This window comes from Anomaloglossus baeobatrachus, chromosome 5, assembly GCF_048569485.1.
Source record: "Anomaloglossus baeobatrachus isolate aAnoBae1 chromosome 5, aAnoBae1.hap1, whole genome shotgun sequence".
Taxonomy (NCBI): domain Eukaryota; kingdom Metazoa; phylum Chordata; class Amphibia; order Anura; family Aromobatidae; genus Anomaloglossus; species Anomaloglossus baeobatrachus.
Genome location: NC_134357.1, coordinates 469,653,006 through 469,670,212, shown reverse-complemented (window position 1 = coordinate 469,670,212; position 17,207 = coordinate 469,653,006). Strand labels below are relative to the sequence as shown.

The 17,207-nt window shown below is 47.0% G+C and overlaps 1 protein-coding gene across 2 annotated transcripts in view; it reads left to right on the top strand.

The window, feature by feature from the left end:
- Positions 1 to 10,453: 10,453 nt before the first annotated feature.
- Positions 10,454 to 17,207, top strand: part of ZMYND8 (zinc finger MYND-type containing 8) — a 163,713-nt gene continuing 156,959 nt past the window's right edge. The window contains exons 1-2 of one of the 2 annotated variants that reach the window (XM_075350625.1): positions 10,454 to 10,557; positions 10,880 to 11,161. In XM_075350625.1, coding sequence (XP_075206740.1) covers positions 11,148 to 11,161 — 14 coding nt within the window. In that variant the 5' untranslated portion in view covers positions 10,454 to 10,557; positions 10,880 to 11,147. The other variant, XM_075350623.1, reaches the window with a different exon arrangement.

Below are 17,207 nucleotides of genomic sequence, written 5' to 3'. Positions count from 1 at the left end.
TCTAAGTCGCTAACGATGTCGTTGTAACGGTGTCAAACACACCGATGCATGCTGCGCAGCGGGAAACAAAGGACCAAAAATGGTCCTGAAAGATTTGTAGCGATCAGCAACCTCACAGCAGGGGCCAGGTCGCTGATACGTGTCACACACTGCAATGTCGCTGGGAGGTCGCTATTACGTCACAAAACCGGTGACGTTACATATCGCTAGCGATGTTGCAGTGTGTAAAGGGGCCTTTAGCCTTATTAATGCAGGAGACCTATATTAGATAAAAGTTGGTTAAGGCCCTGTGCGCACTTACCGTTTTTTGCCGCGGATTTCCTGCGGTTTTGCTGCATGTTTCGCTGCAGAAAATGTTCAGAACATCTCTGCAGTGATTCACCAGCAAAACCTATGGAAAAAAAAATGCTGTGCGCACTATGCGGAATTTGACAGCTGCATGTTTTGCTGCGGAATTCCCGCAGCAAAAACAATTGCATGTCACTTCTTTTCCGCACGTTGCTGCGGGATTTCACTCCATTGACTGCCATGTAATCGTGAAATCCCGCAAGGAATAACGCAGGCAGCAAATTATGTGCGGTTCATTGTGTTTTCCTGCGTTATTCCTTCCGGTATTTCGCGGTTTACCTGCAGTAATGTACATCGCTGCCTGCGGTTTGCAGGGAAGTGATGTCATTATGCCAGGAAGAGGAAGCAGAGCAGAGAGTAAACACACACACATCACACTCACACACAGACATCACATAGATCTGAAAATAAGGAGCGCTGATAGTGTAACACCAAAGTACCAAAGTGATTGGTGGGGTATAACTGAAAAATATACACTCACCTGGATCAGTTGTGACAGTCACAACCACTACTGCGCATGAGATAATGGCGCCTGCTGCAGCCCCACGTGGATGAGCATACAAGATAGGGTAGAGAGGGGGTTAATGCCGCGCATCAGCCGAATGAAGACGTATATTGTTGATGAAGATGAGTATTCTTTTATTTCATAGGTCTACGCGTTTCGAGGTGAAAACCTCTTCGTCAGGACCAGTGCATCAACAATATACGTCTTCATTCGGCTGATGCGTGGCATTAACCCCCTCTCTACCCTATCTTGTATGCTTGTTGATGAAGATGAGTATTCTTTTATTTCATAGGTCTACGTGTTTCGAGGTGAAAACCTCTTCCTCAGGACCAGTGCAACAACAACACAGACATCACAGACATAGACATAGAACACAGACACAGACATATAAAATACACATAGAAATGAAACGGAAATATAGAAAACAAAACACGTGGGCTCCGCCGTATTTTTACCTTCCAGCTGAGGTAAGCACACAGCGGCGACCCGGTATTATCAGTCTGGGGAGGGCGAGGGGCAGGGTTAATGTCCCCCACCCCCCTCCCACAGCCGAGAATATCAGCCGCAGCTGCCCCGGGACTGTCCCCGGCTATTCTTGTTGCCGTGATGCGGTGGCAATCAAGGTAATGTAAGGAGTTAATGGCGGCGGATCGCCACCACTAAGTCCAGGCTTGATCATGGCAGCGTCTATGTGACAGCTGACATGATCAACCCGTAAGTAAAGTGAAAAAACACACACACACACACCGAAAAATCCTTTATTTTAAATAAAACACAAAAAAGCTCCTGGTTCACCATTTTTATTAACCCCCCCCCACCCCCGAAACACACAGCTCCGCCGTAATGCACGTCCTGCGATGCTTGCATCCAGCCGCGACTGACACACAGTGCTGAATGCAGGCTCGCAGCGAGACAGCAGAGATAACCACAGGGCATTTCTCACGGCCGGTAATGTGAACTCACTACCGACCGTGAGAAATGCAGCGTGTGCTCACAGGGACTCTCTATCTATCTATCTATCTATTCTTCTATCTATTCTTCTATCTGTCTATTTCTCTATCTCAGAATGAAATGACTTTTTTTTTTTTCAATGTGCTTTATTGCATTGAATGCAATAAAGCACATGTACCAACCCGCACGCGGCAATACCGCGAACAATACCGCGGTAAAACCGCATGCGGTTTTCGGTTGCGGTTTGCCGCGTTTTTTTTTTACCGCGGGTGCGGTAATCTTTCAATGCCTGCGGAATTTTCTTGAGAACATTCCATTTTCCAGTGCGCACAAAGCCTTAGGCTATGTGCCCACGGGCGCTCGTACCTGCGGATGTATCCGCAGGTACGAGCCCGTGTTTCCCGCAGCTGCCCGCCGGCGTCCGCAGCTATTTTTAGCTGCTAGATTACAGCGGAATAGCTGCGGGAAACATGCGGAGATTCATGCGGCTTACCTGCGGATGTCCCGGCCTCTATCTCCATAGCGGAGGGCCGGGACATCCGCAGGTAATTCCGCATGAATAATTGACATGCAATTATACATGCGGATGCCTACATCCGCAGCATGGTCGCCAGCCGCACTTTCCGCAGCGTGGACACAGCACTCCCCATGTCCCATAGGATAACATGGGGAGTAACTGTACATGCTAAAACCTGCGGATTTATCTGGAAAATCCACAGAAACAAGGTCCCGTGGGCACATAGCCTTAACGTGCCTCTCCCAGTGAAATAACCCATCATCTAATGTGTTTGTGTCTGACTATCTCCCGACAGAGGAGGCTATTTTATAAAAAAAACAAAACAAACAAGCACAGGAATTCTCAGCCTGTGTGTGGGCGAGTCAGGAGAGATGGCTGTCCGCTGTCTACTGTGTATGGCCGGCTTTACAGATGAAATAGGGCTGGTTTCTGCGCACAAGAATTTACCTCCAAAAGTCACTGTCAGGCCCTGTGTGCACACACTGCGTTTTTTGCTGTGTTTTTTTCAGCCAGTGGTGCATTTTTCAGCCAGAGGGAGTGTTTTTTGCTCAAGAAGAAAACTTCTGTGTGCGTACATACCCTTAGGGTGTGTGCACACGCTGCAGAAATTTTCTCCAGTTTATTTTCTGCATCAAATCAGCAAGTAAAAAATAAGCAACGTGCACTCAGCACTTCAGAATTCTCATTGACTTTTCTGGCATAACTGACGTGAAGACATGCAGAGTTGGGCAATAAAAACGCATCAAAAAAGCACCATGCGCCCACAGCCTTAGGATATGCTCACAAGTTGTTTTTTGCCGCTTATTTTCTGCATCAAAACCTGCTCTTTTGGCAGTAGAAAAGATGCTTCCAAAAAGGCCCATTATTCTCTATGGGGGGGGGGGGCTGTATGGAGCCCATTATGCTGTATGGAGGGCTATGTGGGGCCCATTATTCTGTATGGAGGGCTATGTGGGGCCCATTATTCTGTATGGTGGGGTATGGGGGCCCATTATTCTGTATGGTGGGGTATGGGGGCCCATTATTCTATATGGAGGACTATGGGGGGCCCCATTATTCTGTATGGAGGACTATGGGGGCCCATTATTCTGTATGGAGGTTTATGGGGGGCCATTATTCTGTATGGAGGTTTATGGGGGGCCATTATTCTGTATGGAGCTTTCTGGGGGACCCATTATTCTGTATGGAGGACTATGGGGGGCCCATTATTCTGTATGGAGGACTATCGGGGTTCCATTATTATGTATGAAGGTTTATGTGGGGCCCATTATTCTGTATGGAGGTTTATGTGGGGCCCATTATTCTGTATGGAGGTCTATGTGGGGCCCATTATTCTGTATGGAGGTTTATGTGGGGCCCATTATTCTGTATGGAGGTCTATGTGGGGCCCATTATTCTGTATGGAGGTTTATGAGGGGCCCATTATTCTGTATGGAGGACTATGGGTGGCCCATTATTCTGTATGGAAGTTTATTCTGCCTTTGACACAGTAGACTATTCCCTTATACTACAAATTCTCGTCTCGGGGCATCACAGACTTGGCGCTATCTTGGATCTCCTCATACTTAACCAACCGAACTTTCAGCGTCTCCCACTCTCACACCACCTCCTCATCTCGCCCCTTATCTGTCGGTGTCCCTCATGGTTCAGTTCTTGGACTCCTGCTGTTCTCCATTTACACCTTTAGCCTGCGGGACAGCTCATAGAGTCCCATAGCTGTCAGTATCCTCTCTACGCTGATGATACGCAGATCTACCTTTCTGGACCTGACATCACCTCCCTACTAACCAGAATCCCACAATGACTGTCTGCTATTTCATCCTTTTCCTCTGCTCGATTCCTAAAACTGAACATGGACAAAACAGAATTCATTGTCTTTCCTCCTCCTCACTCACCCCCCCACCTGACATATCCATCAATGTCAATGGCTGCTCACTTTCCCCAGTGCCACGTGCTCGCTGCCTGGGAGTGACTCTAGACTCTGATCTTTCTTTCAAGCCACACATCCAAGTCCTCTTCACCTCCTGCCGCCTCCAACTCAAAAATATTTCCCGGATTCGTAAATTCCTTTCCCAAGAAGCTGCAAAAACCCTAGTACATGCCCTTATTATCTCCCGCCTGGATTATTGCAACCTCCTGCTCTGTGGCCTCCCTTCTAACAGTCTTGCACCCCTACAATCTATTCTAAACTATGCTGCCCAGCTAATCCACCTGTCCCCCCCCCCCGCTACTCCCCGACCTCTCCTCTCTGCCAATCCCTTCACTGGCTTCCATTTTCCCAACGACTCCAGTTCAAAACACTAACCATGACATACAAAGCCATCCACAACCTGTCTCCTCCCTACATCTGTGACCTAGTCTCCCGGTACCTACCTGCACGTAACCTTCGATCCTCACAAGATCTCCTTCTCTACTCCCCTCTCATCTCCTCTTCCCACCATCGCATCCAGAATTTCTCCCATGCCTTTCTCATACTCTGGAAAGCTTTGCCACAACATATCAGACTCTCGCCTACCTTGATAAGCTTCAAAAGGAACCTGAAGACCCACCTCTTCCGACAAGCCTACAACCTGCCGTAACCCTCAGTCTGATATAACGCCGCACAACCAGGTCTACCCTTACCTACTGTATCCTCACCTATCCCTTGTAAACTGTGAGCCCACACAGGCAAAGACCTCTATCCTCCTGTACCAGTCTGTGCCTTGTATTGTTTATGATTATTGTACTTGTCCCTATTATGTATACCCCTTTCACATGTAAAGCGCCATGGAATACATGTCGCTATAATAAATAATAATAATAAATGGTGGGCCCATTATTCTGACGGAGGTTTATGTGGGGCCCATTATTCTGTATGGGGGTTTATGTGGGGCCCATTATTCTGTATGGGGGTTTATGTGGGGCCCATTATTTTACATGGAGGACTATGTGGGTCTTGCAACTAGGTTAGTCCTCAATTTTGTCCGAATTTTTAATTTTGGGCCTGCGTGCGTTTGACATCCTTGTAACATGCTATTTAGTTTCACATTAGTCGACGGGACGTTGGTTTCACAAGACTAGTCGTCTCACTAATCATGTTGCGGTTTCTCTGTGGGTGTAATAAACTGAGGGCTCTTTTCCACTCGCGATTTCCTTCTGCGAGTGCGATGTGATAAAACATCAGATTGCACTCGCACCAGTATTAATCAATGAGACAGTTTCCTCTGTCCTGTTTTTTTCTCCACACGAATCGGGCTCTCGGTGCAATCGCAGCATGCTGTGATTTGCACCGAGTCTCGGCTCACGTCTGTAAAATCGCACTGGGCTCGCATGTTATGCGACTGCAGTGCAGTGCACGCAGAGACAGACAACGGAGGAGATGGGGAGAAAGTGCTCCCTCCCTCTTCTCCGCACCTGTGATGCGATGGCAAGATCGCATCACAGTTGCATGACCCTCGGCTGACAACGCAGCAGAGGGTCATTAGCATATCGCTTCCGATGCTCCCTCATCGGAAGCGGTACGCAAGTGGAAAAGAGCCCTTAGGAGAACTATCATCACCGAAGGTCTTGCGCATGCTCTTGACTTTCTTGACATTATGTCAGGGAACAGGCTCCCAGCTTCACTGCACACTGACAGCAAGTGATGAAAGTGTTAAAACTTGCAGAGAGAAGGTGGTAACGCTGGCTCTTGCAAATCATGTTATAACGCCCACAGGGGCACAGTAACATATTAGTGGGACTAGTGTGGGCAAACCAACACCCCCTCGACTTGTCTGAAATTAATAAGCATTTTGGATTTTTTTTTAAAAAAGACTTGTTATGCAGGGTGTTAATATAAGAATAAACACATGCTGGCTATTTAAGGGCTATGGGGGGAGGTGGTAGGTTAGTACCGAGAGTCCATTCAGCTGTTGAGCAAGTTAAATGTACATTATATAACAGAGAGGTATTGGAGCGCTAGCAAAATGTGGAGACTGTGAATAAATTAATAACATACCATTATTAATGGTCTTTAAAGTCACAAACTTGTTTTTGGCTTCGGTTCGGAGCCTTTTTTCACCCGATGAAGGTTCCGTCCCAGTGCCGAAAGCCCAGTTTGTGACTTTGAAGACTATTAATAATGGTATCTTGGTTTATTAATTTCTTGAAGCTCTTCTAATTTTGTCCCACAAGAAGGGCCTCATTCATTTAGACTGGTGTTGCATTCGCCAGCCTTGATGAACAGGTTCGATGGAGTACGATGCAGCTGATTTATTAAGCAGGACACAACACTTAATTAACGTTTGGCCTGCGGAGGCTGGAGGATGCTAGACACCCTTGCATGAGGAGAGGGGATCCCATTTGAGCAGGCAGGAAATGCCATGTGTTTGTGAGGAAATGAGATGAATAGGTATGAGAAAGTTGAATGGCTACTGCATAACTGGAGTGCACCACCACAAATATACTCCAGCCAGAAACTAGTGGTGTAACTTACTCAAAAGTGGTATAACTTTCATGAATGAATGAATGGGCAGGCATAGCGACACCCCTTCCCACCTATGCTATGCCCACATTAGCTTAGCTGGCTAGTACCAGTGTGTAAATGCCAAAAGTTGCAAAACAGTTGCACAAAAAACTTGTGACTTTTTAATGTGCTTTTTGTTGGAATTTTGGTGTAAATATCTTACTGAATTGTGCCAAGATAGTAGCCCCATATACTGCCCACATTATTTCCACATATAGTGCCAAATAATCTGTAGTATTCAAATTAGATTCTGTAAACGAGCCCTTATATCGCTATATACATTTTTTGCACTGTGGGCGTTTATTGGCTGGTTTATTTTCCCTCTCACCCCTAACAGACGAACACAAAAGCCGGCTCCATACACTCGACGTTCTGCCTGATCAGTTGTGTGCCACAAATTACCACCATCGGGGTCTAAAAATTTTGGGAAATCTAATAGTGATCAAATTACCATCTCTGTGCGAAAGCATTGTAGCAAATATGTACACCGTTTGATGATGAGACTTTAATATGTCTACAATTGTACTTAGAGAAGCTCCGCTACCTTATAGGTCACAGGACAAAAGCTGCTAAAAGATGTAAAAATGTAGGGGGTGGTTGTAGTTTTGTCTGTGACCACCAGGGGGCAGTCTTGTAGCTGTGATCCTCTTGTCCACATTTACTTTCTATAGGTGATTAATATGTGAACACTTCATGTAATAAAAACTAGAAAACAAAAGGTCAGAAATGAGATCTTAACATTGTTAATCACTGATCTGACACCGTCCTAAACGGCAGGGGTGATTTCTGTTAATCTTTACCATGATATTGCCATTTACAGACAGGGCCCAGATCACATGGCCATATTAAAATTGGTTTGGTCAAGTTTGCAAATTGAGGACATGATTTTCTCCGAGAGTTAATTTATTTATTTATGCGGTGGTGATGGGTGCATGAACTATTCTGGTCCATAAATTGTCCGAATAGTGCATCCTTTTACACCTAGTGATATTATTTTCTCCGTTAAGAACAGCGGTCTTTGTGGAAACACTACTAGTGGTCTTTGTAATATCGGTGCACTGACTGATAAAATGCACTGAAAATAGCTTGTCTGAATGAGCCAAGAGGGTGAATTCATACAGACAATTTTGTTGCAGAATTTTCTGTGACTTTCCCATTCATCTGAATGGATGAATGGACTATGCAGCTATATATAATATATTTATTCATTTATATAGCGCTGTTAATTCCACAGCGCTTTACATACATTGGCAACACTGTCCCCATTGGGGCTCACAATCTAGAGTCCCTATCTGTATGTCTTTGGAGTGTGGGAGGAAACCCACGCAAACACGGGGAGAACATACAAACTCCTTGCAGATGTTGTCCTTGATGGGATTTGAACCGAGGACCCCAGCGCTGCAAGGCTGCAGTGCTAACCACTGAGCCATCCATCATAAAGCTGCCAACACAACCCCACTCGCATATCTAGAACTTATATTTCTGCCACAGAAAATTCGGCAACAATTTCCACCGTAAAGTGTCTGACATCGGGAATAAATACTGACGTGATTGTTGTGCCCACGTGGCAGCTCTGTAGGTGCGATAATATTTGAAAATGGACCTGTCACTAGGTAAACTGAATATATATTTAAATAGATCTCTTAGACCAGATGAGGCTGGTTTACTTACTTTGAAAAATCCTTAGCAGAATGACTGTATATTCCTTTTTGAAAGTTTTACTGTTTGATATTAAAATGAGGATTTTAGGAGTCTGCCTTTAGCTGGACTCCTAAAGGTCTAAGGCCTCTTCCACACATCCGGTTTTTGCCGTCAGGCACAATCCAGCAAAATGTGGATAAAACGGATCCGCCGCCAGATCCGTTTTATTCCCCATTGACTTGTATTAGTGTCGGATTGTGCCGGATGGCCTTGTGTTGCATGTGGCGGCAAATTTCTTTGTCCAGCTGCCGGAAAGGATGCAGCATGGAACGTTTTTTGTCTGCGGCAAAAAATCGGACCATGCCGTCCGGCATGTTGTATAATAGAAGCCTATGGGCGCCGGATCTGTCGTCATCCGGCATATGATGGAATCCAACGACAGATATGTTTTTTTTAACTGAGCACGCTCAGTATCACAACGGATCTGTCAAAAAACGGAAGGAACGCGTGGAAAAAACTGATGTGACGGATGTGTTTTTTCGCCGGATCATGCCTGATGGCAAAAAACTGATGTGTGTGAAAGTAGCCTAAGGGATGTATTTAATAATGTATGCAGATTGTATGGCGAAAACTGGTGATAGTCATTTTTTTTCCCTATTAAAATGAATCTATCACAAAATTGCAGCAACAAAATAGAAAAATTGCGTTCAATTTGGGAGTGAGTGGAAAATGCAATTTCTTCTGGGAGTTTTTTCCCCAACTGCATATTTAGAAAGCTGCATTTTCCTCCAAATTGTAAGATAACATAGTAAGCCAATGTCATGGTGCCGCCTGGCTAGGATCTCATAGATTTGGCGGTCCACTATGTTGTGCTTTTAATTAACCCTATTCACTTCCATGCCACCTTCTGCTGCAGTAATGTAATTGTACCGTCCTCGTCTGTTATATACCATTGTGTACAATGTTATACATTAGAGTTGAGGAAAAGATTCAAAGTACCTTGTGCATGGTTACTCCGGACCCGGGTGGTACGATCGTCTCCAGCCACTACACTGGGCAACGTTTGTGATTTCTAGGCCCCTACAACATCATGATGTCACCTGAGGTGCTCGGAATGTCATTATAGTATTATACCGTGCGGAGCTGCCGCCCCACCACCGTGCGGAGCTGCCGCCCCACCACCGTGCGGAGCTGCCGCCCCACCACCGTGCGGAGCTGCCGCCCCACCACCGTGCGGAGCTGCCGCCCCACCACCGTGCGGAGCTGCCGCCCCACCACCGTGCGGAGCTGCCGCCCCACCACCGTGCGGAGCTGCCGCCCCACCTACACCCCACCTACTGTCTCCTCCCCAAAATCCTTTAGGATGTAAGCCCGCAAGGGCAGGGCCCTCTTCCCCCTGTGCTAGTCTGTCTATTGTAACGTGTACATGTATTCTGTATGTAACCCCCTCATGTACAGCACCATGGAATCAATGGTGCTCTATAAATAAACAATAATAATAATAATAATAATATTAGTAACAGTTTTTACTAGATCCTATTTAGAAATGCTGTGTAAAAAAAAAAAAAAAAGAAAAAATTGTCACATAAATGGCATTGAGCTTTGACAATTATATTCTGTGGATTTTCACTACATACTGCAGTGCAAAGTCTGTAAAAAATCTGCCACATATTTGCAGAAACATCCGCCATAAAGAAACAAATACTATATACAGTTTGAAAAGGGGGGGTGGGGGGCTTTGCTGCTGTAGAAAATTAGCAAGGTATCTGTTTCTTGTGTACATGTCCTTAATTCTATTGTTTAGGACCAGGGCTCTCTCCAGTGACTGCCAGTGTCCTGCCTGTTGTGTAACTGTGAAGAGACTTTAATTACAGGACACAATGACCGTTCTTTTGGTAAGAACGCCTAAAACAACAATTGGGGCAGAAGTCTCCTTCCCCTTTGTCTTAAGGCTGCAGGCATAGGCAGGCCTTCCTTCACAGAGAACAGGCGACGCGGGGTTAATGCTCTGCAATTTGCAGCCAGCCAGGGCGGAAGCTGGGTTTTCTCTCTCTCTCTCTGTGTTGCTTTAAGGACAGCTTGATTCGGCCTTGGAGGATGGGGGAATAAAAGGTTTGTTGAAAAGATCTGACAGCCCCAGTGCTCCTCCTGTGTCCCAGGAAGGCCCTGTCTGGGTATTAGTGTCACCGACCTCATTCCTCCTTACTCTGTACCTGGATTCTCTGCTCCAGAGCTCAGGGATCAATGGTCCCACAGGTTTGCTTCTATTATGCATTTTTTTTGTCTAACTGTAACTACACATTGTAACATTGTGTCCTCTGTGTATCACGGGAGCTCTGTGAAGGAGAGGAGGGTGATTGTGTGTCACTGTAATTATATATCGCTATACATGTGCGTCTGCTAATGGCCGTGTGTTTTTTGCATTCACTTCCAGATCCGCAGTATGAAGGCCTAGCTGAAGCCTGTCTCTTTCTCTGCTCAGGATGGCTCCTGCCTGCGAGAGCTGTACAAAGATAATCACTCAGGAAGTGGCTCAGCCAATGACCTGAAGCATTACATGTGGATTCCCGAAAACCTCCAATCCTGCCCCGGCTTGCATCAGGGGAGTCTGATCATCAGGCTGAAGTGCCAAGCCCTTTCTGTCTGAGAACTGAGAGTCTGTCCTCCATGTTTTATAAGTATTGACATATAACACTGTAACAATGCATCCACACAGGTAAGCCAGAGCTTGGTTGTTGTTTTTTTTTTTTTTTTTGGTAGTTTAATCCCCATCTTCTTGGACACACTGTGCTTTTCCAGGTTGCATCTCTGCGACTTCTCGCCTCAATTTCACTAAACCAGCAAGTATTTTACATTTTGACTTTCTGGAGGGATCACATGGTTGGGTGCCATTGACCAGTGATTCCTGCTGGGGTTACAGCAGTGGTACTGGGGGGTACCCTGCTCAAGTAACTTTCCTGGAAAGACTGGAGGGTTTCTGCACAAAGCCCCCCTCCTCCTTCCCCTGTTCACCAAGGAAGATCTCTGCATTATTGTGTATTCCTGTGTCACATGCTGCTCAGAGAAACATGGAGGCTCCCCCAGCACAAGGCTTCAGCTGACGTACAGGCCACCAAACAGAACGCAGTGGCTCCCTGAGCAACTTTTTATTTTTTTTATTTTTTCAGTTTCTTAAAGGACAAAAGAAATATTAACCCAGGACTGCTACTTTTAATACCGGCCACAAGGATTCTCCCAGCACTCATGCCTGACATACGTCTGGGGCCTAGGTTGCATCTGTCGGATTTTTAGAATACCACCGTATCTGAAGCCTTTCTCTGTTTTATTCGGGGCCCTGTGGATCGGCGCAGTCTGCGCACTCATGATTTCTCTTGCTTTTCACCAATATATCATTTTTTGATATATTATATGTATATATTTTTTTTTTTGTGTATGTTCTGGTATGTGACTTCCTAAGGCTAGGAACAAACCAATATGGATGTCAAACAGTAAGTATATGAACTGTATCACTATGACGCTGTATTTATGTCAACTTTCTTTACGTTAACGTTAAACACAAGTTTTCGGTAACCATAGATAGAAGTGTAGAAAACCTGCTGATGTTAAAGACGTACAGATACATTTTGTCATTTGCAGGCCGACGTTGTAATACAGCTATTCCTATGATTAACCCTTTGTGGTGTAGCTGCAGTTCTGGACATCACAAAGGGTTAATGTGAGGCACTTAATTTAGTTTTTTTTTTCCCCTTTTGGGGAGGGGGAGAGGGGTTGGGGCGCGAAAGGGTTTTTCTTTTTCCTTGAATATAATAAGGTAAGTTATGAGGCTCATGTGTAATGTAAGCAGCAGTCTATTATTAGAGGCAGGAAACAAAATGGTTCGTGTACATGATGTCCTACCCTCTGATTTCTTCATTAACCGAGCCTCTGCTTTACTTCCTGCCATTTGTGAATTGCACACTCGTGTTGTGGATATTAATGTATTTAGAGGGCAAGATTCCTAATATTCATTAATAGTACTTTTTAGATGTTTTCTGACATCGCAAGTCCAAATAAGCAATAGGTCTGAGCGCCCAGTCCCGAGAATGGATGTGGTTTCATCAAAATAGGCCTTTACTTTTTATCTGTCTGCAATCTTTTTATTTTTTTGTCACTTTGGCAAGGTTAAATTTTAGGTACTGATGGTAAATCTTGGGTGCCAGATGTCCCAACCTACGATCCTAACGTGAATGTGGATTAAAAATGTTATGTAAAAGCTGCATAAAGGTTCATTAACCCTCTCCTATCCGCTTCATGTGACCGCAGCTACTGGATATTTGCTTTTTATCCTTTTCCAGAATTTTAATTGTAGCTAAAGAACCTCTATTGTGTAATTAATTTTTGAAATGACAACCCAGCAGATGGCATGTGTCGCTGATATTTACTCCCACCGAGCTCTCGGAGACGTTCCCAGCAGTTAAAGGGTTATAAAAATGGTGCCAGCGTCATTGACGTCACCAGTAGTCTCCATCTTGTTAGACAATCGTGTCAAATGCCAGTGTCATGTAAGATGTTCAGCTTTTTCTAAAGCAGTGTTCTTTACCTGCTATTTGGTTTATTGATACGCTTTTTGTCTTTTTGCCATCTTTCTCGCAGTGATGTTTCCGCTCCATTACCGAGAAATATATATAATATATATATAATTTATTTAAGCATGTGTTGTATGTTTATGCATTTATATCTGTGTTAATGATGCATTTAGACCACCATTAGCTAATCGTCGAACAAGCGCTTGTTCCTGATTATCTGCCAGTTTAAGTAATGTCAGCCATCACATGATGAGCGAGCAAAACATATTTTGTACCCTCATTCGTTGGCCCGTGTAAACATATAAAAAGTACACACAGCAGTACACTGCCGGCGCAGAGGTATATGCAAACCTTGAATAGATATACTTTGCTGCCATACAGAGTGTACTTATAAAATTAAGTTACTTATCGCACTAGTTCGCCACTTTGTTTGCGACCACCAGCCATGACCCGACGAGGCAAACTTTTGTCTTTGATGGGACCCTAACCATTTCTATCTGACACACACCGCTCCTGGGTCAAAAGCCTACAAATTTAAAGAGCAGGTAGGATTCAGTGTAACCTGGCAGATAAATGAGTACGGAATCGCTAATGATCAGAGATGGTGCTAATCGATTTGCAGGACCTGTCAGTAAACTAGTCGGTGGACGAAGGCCCTCCCACCTCCCGGCAGCTGCTCCTCCTCTTTTGATTATCCAATCTGACGCAACATCATCACTCTGGCAATACGCACATGTGACGTCATGCCAGGCCGGCTAATCAAAAAAAGAGCTGCGGAATCCACCAGCTAAAAGGCGCTTTTCGGGACGCCCATCCAGCGACTACAGATTACAGACATGGCCAATGGAAAGGGGTTTGCGAATCCATCTGCACCATCTCCACTAATGATGCATTGACAGGCTGAAATTGACACATCTAAATGTAACCTTTATTATCTAACCGGACCCCTATCTGATGTGCATCCAGGGATCTTTGGGCAGCACCAGACCTTATGTATTTTCATGTTTATCTACACCCATGTTTTGCAATGAAGAGGTTAAATTCCCCCACTTTCTTCCCAAAGAAAATGTCATCTGACTGAATTATATTTTCACCCCTATGGGTAACAGGCCACAGGTAAGGCTGCTTTCACACATCAGTTTTTTGCCATCAGGCACAATCCGGCGATTTGCAAGAAAAATGCATTCGGCTTTTGTTGCCGCCGGATGTGTTTTTTCCCTCATAGACTTGTATTAGCGCCGGATGGTGCCACCTGGCCTCGCGTTCAATCTGTTTTTTGCCGCATCCGTTGAAATTTGTCAGTCCAGCGGCGAGAGAGGACGCATACAGGAACGTTTGTTGCCAACGGCAAAAAAACGCCCTGCACCGTATCCGGCGCCGTGCGGCATGCTATAGAATGACAGGCTATGTGCGCCTGATCCCGGGGCATTTGGCAAAAGACAGAAATAGGGGCCGGTTCCTCTTCTTCTTTCTTTTTTTTTTTTTCTTTACAACTGAGCATGCCCAGAAGAGGTAGAAATCTCTCTCTCGTCGGTCTCTCTCTCTCTCTCTCTCTCTCTCTCTCGTCGGTCTCTCTCTCTCTCTCTCGTCGGTCTCTCTCTCTCGTCGGTCTCTCTCTCTCTCTCTCTCGTCGGTCTCTCTCGTCGGTCGGTCTCTCTCGTCGGTCGGTCTCTCTCGTCGGTCTCTCTCTCTCGTCGGTCTCTCTCTCTCGTCGGTCTCCCCCTCTCACCCCCTCTCCCATACTCTCACCGATGCTGCGCTGCACGGCTGTCACAAAGCTCCGATGGCTTCTGATTTGAAAATGCCGGGCGCTCATTATTCAATCTCATATTCATTGCATCCCCCACCCACCGGTGCCTATGATTGGTTGCAGTCAGACACGCCCCCACACTGAGTGACAGCTGTCTCACTGGAAACAATCACAGCTGCCAGTGGGCGGGTCTATATCTCGCAGTAAAATAAATAATTTAAAAAACCGGCGTGCGGTCTCCCACAATTTTGATAACAGCCAAGGTAAAGCCACACGGCTGAAGGCTGGTATTCTCAGGATGGGGAGCCCCACCTTATGGGGAGCCCCCCAGCCTAAAAATATCAGCCAACAGCCGCCCGGAATTGCCGCATCCATTAGATGCGATAGTCCCGGGACTCTACTCGGCTCATCCCGAATTGCCCTGGTGCGGTTGGCAATCGGGGTAATAAGGAGTTAATGGCAGCCCATAGCTGCCACTAAGTCCTAGGTTAATCATGGCAGGCGTCTATAAGACACCCCCCATGATTAATCTATAGTGAAAGTAAATAAAGGATTTTTCAGTGTTTGTGTTTATTTGACATGAAAGACAAAAAAACACCCTTTTTCACCACTCTATTAATCCCCAAATACCCCTCCAGATCCGGCGTAATCCACACGAGGTCCCACAATGCTTTCAGCTCTGCTACATCTGAAGCTGACAGGAGCGGCCGTAGTACATCGCCGCCGCTCGCTGTGAGCTCTACAGAGCAACTGAATTGAGTCGCTTGTCAGCAGTGACATCACTCAGGTAGTGACGGCGTGTGTGCGGTGATGATGGGGGCAGTAGTGTCTGTTTGTGTGGTGATAATGGGGGCAGTAATGCTGGTGTGTGCGGTGATGATGGGGGCGGTAGTGCTGGTGTGTGCGGTGATGATGGGGGCGGTAGTACTGGTGTGTGCGGTGATGATGGGGGCGGTAGTACTGGTGTGTGTCGTGATGATGGGGCGGTAGTGCAGGTGTGTGCGGTGATGATGGGGGTGGTTGTGCCCGTGTGTGCGGTGATGATGGGGACGGTTGTGCCGGTGTGCACGATAATGATGGGGGCAGTAGTGCACATATGTGCGGTGATGATGGGGGTGGTAATGCCGGTGTGTGAGGTGATGATGGGGGCGGTAGTGCCTGCGTGTGCGGTGATGATGGGGGCGGTAGTGAAGGCGTGTGCGGTGATGATGGGGGGCGGTAGTGCCGGCGTATGTGGTGATGATGGGGGCGGTAGTGCCTGCATGTGTGCGGTGATGATGGGGGCGGTAGTGCCTGCGTGTGTGATGTGATGATGGGGGAGTTAGTGCCTGCGTGTGTGATGTGATGATGGGGGCGGTAGTGCCGGTGTGTGCGGTGATGATGGGGGCGGTAGTGCCTGCTTGTGTGGTGATGATGGGGGCGGTAATGCCTGCGAGTGTGATGTGATGATGGGGGCGGTAGTGCCGGTGTGTGTGTGTGTGTGTGGTGATGATGGGGGCGGTAGTGCCGGTGTGTGTGGTGATGATGGGGGCGGTAGTGCCGGTGTGTGTGTGTGGTGATGATGGGGGTGGTAGTGTGTGTGTGTGTGTGTGTGTGTGTGGTGATGATGGGGGCGTTAGTGCCGGTGTGTGTGGTGATGATGGAGGCGGTAGTGCCGGTGTGTGCGGTGATGATGGGGGCGGTAGTGTCGGTGTGTGTGCAGTGATTATGAGGGCGGTAGTGCCGGCGTGTGTAGTAATGATGGGGGCGGTAGTGCCTGCGTGTGTGGTGATGATGGGGGCGGTAATGCCTGAGTGTGTGATATGATGATGTGGGCAGTAGTGCCGGTGTGTGTGGTGATGATGGGGGCGGTAGTGCCGGTGTGTGTGTGTGTGGTGATGATGGGGGCGGTAGTGCCGGTGTGTGTGTGTGTGTGTGTGTGTGGTGATGATGGGGGCGTTAGTGCCGGTGTGTGTGGTGATGATGGAGGCGGTAGTGCCGGTGTGTGCGGTGATGATGGGGGCGGTAGTGTCGGTGTGTGTGCAGTGATTATGAGGGCGGTAGTGTCGGCGTGTGTAGTAATGATGGGGGCGGTAGTGCCTGCGTGTGTGGTGATGATGGGGGCGGTAATGCCTGCGTGTGTGATATGATGATGTGGGCAGTAGTGCCGGTGTGTGTGGTGATGATGGGGGCGGTAATGCCTGCGTGTGTGATGTGATGATGGGGGCGGTAGTGTCGGTGTGTGCGGTGATGATGGGGGCGGTAGTGTCGGTGTGTGTGCAGTGATGATGAGGGCGGTAGTGCCGGTGTGTGTGGGGTGATGATGTGGGCGGTAGTGTCGGTGTGTGCGGTGATGATGGGGGCAGTAGTGCCGGTGTGTGTGCGGTGATGATGGGGGCGGTAGTGCCTGCATGTGTGATGTGATGATGGGGGCGGTAGTGACGGCGTGTGCGGTGATGATGGGGGCG